General features: G+C 34.3%; 2 protein-coding genes across 2 annotated transcripts; both read right to left on the reverse strand.

The window, feature by feature from the left end:
- Positions 1-749: 749 nt before the first annotated feature.
- On the reverse strand, positions 750-1,512 carry LOC110021760 (mitogen-activated protein kinase kinase kinase 3-like). Its single transcript, XM_020720378.1, has 2 exons — positions 1,129-1,512; positions 750-1,016 (listed from the first exon to the last, which is right to left on the reverse strand). The coding sequence occupies exons 1-2, from the start codon at positions 1,510-1,512 to the stop codon at positions 750-752; spliced, it is 651 nt and encodes a 216-aa protein (XP_020576037.1).
- Positions 1,513-3,740: 2,228 nt separating this feature from the next.
- On the reverse strand, positions 3,741-4,667 carry LOC110021761 (mitogen-activated protein kinase kinase kinase 3-like). The gene has a single exon (XM_020720379.1). It carries the CDS (start codon positions 4,665-4,667, stop codon positions 3,741-3,743), a length of 927 nt encoding a protein of 308 aa, XP_020576038.1.
- Between the last annotated feature and the right edge of the window lie 2,720 nt (positions 4,668-7,387).

A 7,387-nucleotide genomic window follows, 5' to 3' on the forward strand; every position in this document is an offset into this window, starting at 1 on the left:
TTTACATTTTACATTTATAACACCCAAAAGCTTTCTTATCACATCAAAGATATCACCATTTTAACTTTTAAAATGTGAAATCACCTTTCGAGGATGTCGATAATGACTTGTACGTAAAATTTGAAGTTTAGGTGTTAGATATGTAAATACATAGCGACTGAGTGGTATGTATGTAAATTTTCCTATAATTTTTTTAGGGTGACCTGGCGTTTTCTTCTTCCTAAAAGCTTCTTCCACGAAGTACACTCACGTAATTAAAACAGCCTGAATAAATATCCTCAAAATATGAAGAAACCAATATACTTAATTTGCCTAAATGCAATAAATTATATGGCCTAAAAGATTGATTTTATTTTCTTTATATAAATATATCATATTCAAAAATAATTCTTGACATTTATTTTAGTTAATCACTTATGAAAGTATTAAAAAATATCAATTGAAAGGCTCGTAAGATGAACTTTGGGAGTAAAAAGAGGTGAAATTTATTATAAACATAAAACTCAACAATGAAGATATTTAAAATAATTTATATATGATTTCTTACTATATACATAGATAGATAGATGCGAAGAAGGTTAAAATTGAATTATAACCAAAAGCAGCAAGTAAATTGTTCAAAGATACCAACACATTAGTACAGGATTAGTTTATTAAAAAACTAATTATGCTGATTCCGTTAATGATTAATCCTTACATTGTTCACTGAATCAGAGCTCGAGAAGAATACCAATGGCGGCTTAGAAACGTCAAGCATAAGAAAGAGACTCTTCGGGCTGAACAATCTCTTCTTGAATTCTACCACTCGAGTTCTTCTCCCTCACAGTAAACCATCCTCCCTCCTCCTCCTCCTCCTTCTCCGACAAAGTGTTCGCCCAATCTGACAGTTTTTTAGTGTGGCCAATCCTCTCATCATCTCTCTCACCGCATCTAAAATCGAAAATGAATCCAGTTGTTTCAAAGTTCTCGGAGGAGTAAGTGGAATTACTGAATTGGCCAATGAGTAACCAAACAGACTTTTGGGCATTCGGTGCAAAACAGAGCAAGACATGACTTCTGCTTCTGATTCAAATTCTGAAGAGGAGGAAGCGGCGAATGAGTGCGTTAATAACATTTCTGCAATCTGACATTTGTTTGGATCTTTCTAGAAGCAACAACGACGAAAATCTTTACCCTCCTCCGACATCTCTGGGGGATCTGCGACAACTCATCGTTGCACCCGATTCGAAACAACAGAGGCCAAATTCCATAGTCAAAATCCTCGACATTGAGCCAAGGTAGTTGGTCGGAAGCCATTTCCGACACCGAGCATCTTAAAGCCCAAATGTCTGCCGTTGCATTGTACTCATACCTTGAAGCAGACTCGGGAGCCACATACAGCGGCGTTCCCCTTATGTATCCATTGGTGGATTCCTCTCCTTCCCTCGTAGTAAGACCGAAATCGGCGATCTTCGCTTTTCCGTCGACAATTAAGATGTTATCGGGTTTTATGTCACAGTGAACATATCTCATGTTGTGGATGTGTTGAAGACCCAAAAGGATAGAACGAACACAGCGGCAGACGGTTGGCTCCGGTAGGATACCGGAAATGCAGCCTCCGACGGCTTATTCAAAGAAAAGGTTGTACATTAGTTCGCCGGAGGTGTCGGTGGTGATGTCATGTCCAAAGTAGCGGATGATCTGAGGACATCCCAAATATGTTGTGGGGGATAAAATTCTATGAAAATTGTATTTTAAATAAAAGTTAAAATATGTTTCTATATTTAAATACATTGCAAATATGTTGCCATATATAAATACATGAGAATCGAGTAGGATGTGCTAAAATCTTCGAACAAAAAGTTCAGATATGTTGTCATATTTAACTTCCCATGCATAAAGATATTTCCCGGCCAGCTATAAAATATTCTTTTCAATTTTCTAAGGACAGCTGTAAATGATTTTCTTATTGAGAAAATATGTTTCTTGATTTAATAAAGGAATTAAAAAAGAAAAATAATAGATCTTAATTGTCCTTCATGTTTAATTTAATTACATTCAATCTGATTGAGGATAGATTTTGAGCGTTTTGCCCCAAAAATATTGTGTTGAGCGTGAATGAACAGTAGAAGTTTGTGCAAGTTTAATATCACTCATATATAAAATTTTATGTGAGGGAGATTTAAATTGTTTAAGGATCTGTTTAGGGAGGATGCAGTTTATCCAGCTTATGCTGATAAACTGCATTCATATCTGCAGATGATCCTAATAAGTTGTTTGTCTGTTTGTTTTATGCGTTTGTAAAACAGTTGATTTGCAGCTATTTCTAGATAAATGACAATTTTGCCCCTGAACTAAAGAATTCGTTAAGCTGTGTGGTTTCTGCGGTTTGAAAACAATTGATCTGTAGCTGTTTGTGGAAAAAACAATCATTTCGACCACAAACAGTCGAGTTGTTTGTAACATAAATAATAATGAGAAAACATTTAATATACTAAAATCAAAAAAAAAAAATATTACATAACAGTTAAAATCCAAAAAAACACTTGGTTCTGAATTTCAAATCATTGTGTCAATCAAGTACTGAAATGTGATCTATTCAAGGCTGAGAAGACTGCAAGTGTTTTTTTTTTTTTCTCTTTTTGCTATTCTAACCATAGGTCCCCATTGGATTCCTTTGAAATTAGAAAGTATCTTGTGAGAAATAATGATTTTATTAGAGGTATTTATGATGAAGGTTAATTATGCATGGGGCATTTACATACATACCATCCAAATCCTATATATTTATATATAACACATCATTCTTATGTATTTGTGTATATATATATATATATATATATATGATGTTGAGACCTTTAAATCACAGCAAGGATGCCGACAACATCAAGTTTTCGAAAATGAGTTTTACATTTTCATGCATAAATTCACATGTGATTGGGATATTGAAGTAGTATATAAGTAAATATCAAATTTTAAGTATCGGAAATGTAAACATACAAGAATTGTGTGTTATGTATGTAACACTTTTAAAAATAGAAGGGTATTTACATACATACCACCCAATTCCTATCATTTACATATATAACTCCTTTGTAAGGGATATCAGGCGTCAACCAGATAATATTTACCTGCATGAAATACATAATTTAGAAACAACTCATAAATTTTTAATATATTTGTTATAATTACGTACCAGGAGACAAAATAATGAGTTTGACATCTTGTTGCAAACTTAAAAAAAGGACTATCGATTCTTAGTTTAACATCTTAGTTTAATGTATTTATATGTCTAACGTCTAAACTTTGGTTTTTATATTTATACCACCCAAATCTTTCACATCAATTAAAAAAGTACACCAAGTTAACTTTTAATATGTGAAATACACATTGTCATATAAAAGGAAGGTGGCATGTATGTAAATAAAAAGTATTAATTATATAAAATAAACTAAACTAACTCAACTATGAAAATATTTAAAATAATTTTATTTTTAAACAATTTCTTAATATATATATATATATATATAGATAGATAAAGAAAGATGTAAAGAAGGTTAAGATTGAATTATAACCAAAAACAATAAATTGATCAAAGATACCAACACATGAGTATCAGATTTATTTACTAAATAACTAATCATGCTTATTTAGTTAATGATTAACCCCTACATTTTTCTCTGAATCAGAGCTCAAGAAGAACACCAATCGTGATTCAGCAAAGGAACTTAACGCATAAAAAATAGACTCTTTCTCTATCCCTACCTCGTGCATCCCACCGCTTCCAAAATCGGAAATGAATCCGGCAGTTTCAAAGGTTTCGGAGGAGTCAGTGGAATTATTGGATTGATGAATGAGTAACTTAACACACTTTTGGGGGTCTGGTGCAAAACAGAGCAATTAATGACTTCTACGTCTAATTCCAATTCTGAAGATGAGGTCACGAATTGGTGCATTAATAACATTTCTGCGGTCCAGCGATCCTTGGGATCTTTTTGGAAGCAACAACGAAGGAAATCCTTTCCCTCCTCTGACATCTCCAGGGGGATCTCTGGTAGCTCGTCGCTGAACGCGATTCGAAACAACAGATGTTGAATTCCATGGTCAGAATCCTCGACATTGTGCCAAGGCAGTCGGCCTGAAGCCATTTTCGACACCGAGCATCCTAAAGCCCAAATGTCCGCCGCCGCATTGTACTCATTCCTTGAAACAGATTCAGGAGCCATGTATAGCGGCGTTCCCCTTATGTTTCCCTTGGAGGATTCCTTTCCCACCCTCATCGCAAGACCGAAGTCGGCGATCTTCGCTTCTCCGTCGACAATTAAGATGTTATCTGGTTTGATGTCACAGTGGACATATCCCATATTATGGATGTGTCGAAGACCAAGGAGGATGGAACCAACATAGCAGCGGATGGTTGGTTCTGGTAGGGTGCCGGAAATGCAGCCGCCGGAAGCGTATTCAAGGAAAACGTTGTAAATTGGTTTGTTGAAGGCATCAGCGGTGATATCGTGGCCGAAGCAGCGGATGATTTGGGGACATCCCTGCAGATTTTTGAGCACAGCTTCTTCGTGTTGGAGAAGCGCGGAAGAAGAGAGATTAGCGGATTTGACGGCTAATGTCGCGGAGGGGAAGCTATGGTGGAATGCAAGGTAGACTACGGCGGAGCTTCCTCTTCCTATGGTCATCCAATCCTTCTTCCAATATTGCCTCCTCAAGTGTTAGCCCCGTTTTTTTTTTTTTTGGAAAGCGGGCTGCATTTATAAGTGAGCGGTAGGAATAGAATCTTGAGGCCGTCAATGTTTCTTTCTCGCGGGAAAGCTAATATTAAAAAAAAAATAACTATTTTTGTATCTTTCCAAATATAGAACTCATTTCATAATAAAAATGCCATATATTTGTTGTTTTTCTCTCTTACTCTCTCTATTAAAAACTTCTTAAAGTTTTTGGATTTAAATTAATAACACTTAAAATATTAAAATATGCAGCTTAAAATTAATTATGGTGAAAATTATCCGTTCTAAAATTGAATTTAGTTTTATTTTTTTTAATAATTAGCACTACCGCATTAATATGTTAAGAGCAATTTCATATAATCAAACGCATATTTTGATACAATATTTAAGAACTTGAATCATATAAATATTCAAATGCCATCAAGTGGAAAAATTATTACGTTCGTCGTCCGTACGTCGAGCTGCGTCCGGCCGTCGTTCTGACGTATCTCGACGTCCGGATGACGAACGTAATAATCTCTCCATCAAGTGACACTCCACCGTTATCCTCTTCTGCCAGATGTAATCAACCAACGCTAACACCCATCATCGCCCATCCATTTTAGATAACTCACTTAGTTGACAACAATTTTTAATCTTTTCGAGCTATAAAATATTCCTTCCAATTTTTTAAAGATGTTTTCTAATACAGCTGTAAATAATTTTCTTATTGAGAAAAATATCTCTTGATTTAATACAGAATTAAAAAAAAAAGAATAAAAATAGATTTTAATTATCATATATATTTAATTTAATTACATTCAGCGGAAATCTACATGCCATTAAATTATGAGATATTTTTATTTATTTACTTGAATAAAATAAAAAATTCATTATTATTAAATATTGGGGCATTTACATACATACCACACAAGTCTTGTCTACTTCATGTTTATGCTAAACATTCATATTTACATATATACCACAAAACTTTAGCATCAAATGAAAAGAACAATCATTATCTTTTAAAAGATAAAATATAATTTTCCATACAAAAATTTTTGATGCGTTATAAAATTAATAAGCATAAGTATGAAACTTTGGGTGGCATATGTAAATACATGAGAATTATGTAATATATATATGTATATATTCCTAAATAATTTAGAATGAAAATAATTTTTTATGTCTAAATTTTGATATATCTTAATTTTGATAATACACACGAAAGTACACATAAAAAATGTGTAAGTGTTGATTCTGAGTAAATCTGACGATCCGGAGGAGAAGAATACAATTAGAGAGGGATCGCCGGTAAAGGAATGTGAGGCTCACTTATCTAAAAGAATGGAGCCGTCTAAGCAAAAGCCAACAAGACCAATAACGATCGAGCCACTAGTAGGATAAATAAAGGCGAGAAAATGATTCGAGTTCGAGTGGTTCAATCAGAAAAGAGATCAGTAGGAGCCTAAACGAACCATCATAAAGAAGCTGACCTAAGAAAAGATCCAATCCCCTAACATCTCCAATCATATTGGGGATGTCTAGAAGTCCCCCCATCAATTATCAAGGATCGTCAGTCAGATTAAATCAGCCGACCAATAACGCTAACCAATCCTAGCCGAGTGAACAAGTCCCATCGACCTTAAGACAATCAAGCTACCGAGCTAGAGAACAACCGAGCGAAACGATCATATGTATGGTTCTAAATTTAGCGGGAAGATCAATAATCACTAAGAAATTGATTCTAATTTTTGCTCGAATCGAGATCATATTAAATAAACGAGTCAATCTAAGAGTCAAAACTTTAGATTGAATTTTTTTTTAGCCGATTTTGTGTCATACATTGATCGACTCGAACTGGCTGAAGACCTGCTCGTAGTATTTTTTATTTATAAAAAATTATGTATATAATGCTAAATAAAATGAATATAATGAATCACTAGCCAATTTTCTATCCAATTTCGAGTTGGAAAGAATTAAAGTAATTTAATTTGAGCTGAATCAAGCCAATTCTTAGCTGAAAAGGATCCAGCTATTTTAATTTGAGTATGCTCATTTCCAAACTTGGGGGTTAAAATCAGATCGTTAACAAGCTTACTCATACATTTAAAATACTAAGAATACCCAGTACATCTACCTTTAAAGTAATGGCAAAAATATAATATCATCATATTATAACATCCCCATATACTCATGTTGTAAAATATTAATAATATCCAATACAGTAGATGATCGTTCTTTTAGTGTATTGTATGTTCAATTCACACCAATCCTCATTGGTATCATGATGGATGGGGATGCCCAAAATTCTGTCCACCTTTTTATCATTGAAATTCACAAGGAGGAGTTGTTGGTTCCATTGATCATCAACAATGAAATCAACCACTACGAGATTTTCCAGCTGGACAATGTTGGTTTGGCAGGGCGATTTAAAATTAGGAGTACCAAGGCTCCAAGTGTTTCAGAGCATTAATGTTTCAACCATTGGCTAAGTACCATCTAACAATAGGATTTATTATTCTTCAACATCCACAACGGAGGACAGTATATGTTATTGAGAGAAATATGCAAGCGAGAATTTTGATCCTGTAGAAAGCTCAGGTTAGCCTAGCCCTTAAAGGCCCTTTCCAAACTTCAAGAGCATGGAACCCGAGACCCCTTGGCACACTTCCATACGAGTAATAAGATAC

The sequence above is a fragment of the Phalaenopsis equestris genome, unplaced genomic scaffold (genome assembly GCF_001263595.1).
Source record: "Phalaenopsis equestris unplaced genomic scaffold, ASM126359v1 Scaffold000143, whole genome shotgun sequence".
Taxonomy (NCBI): Eukaryota; Viridiplantae; Streptophyta; class Magnoliopsida; order Asparagales; family Orchidaceae; genus Phalaenopsis; species Phalaenopsis equestris.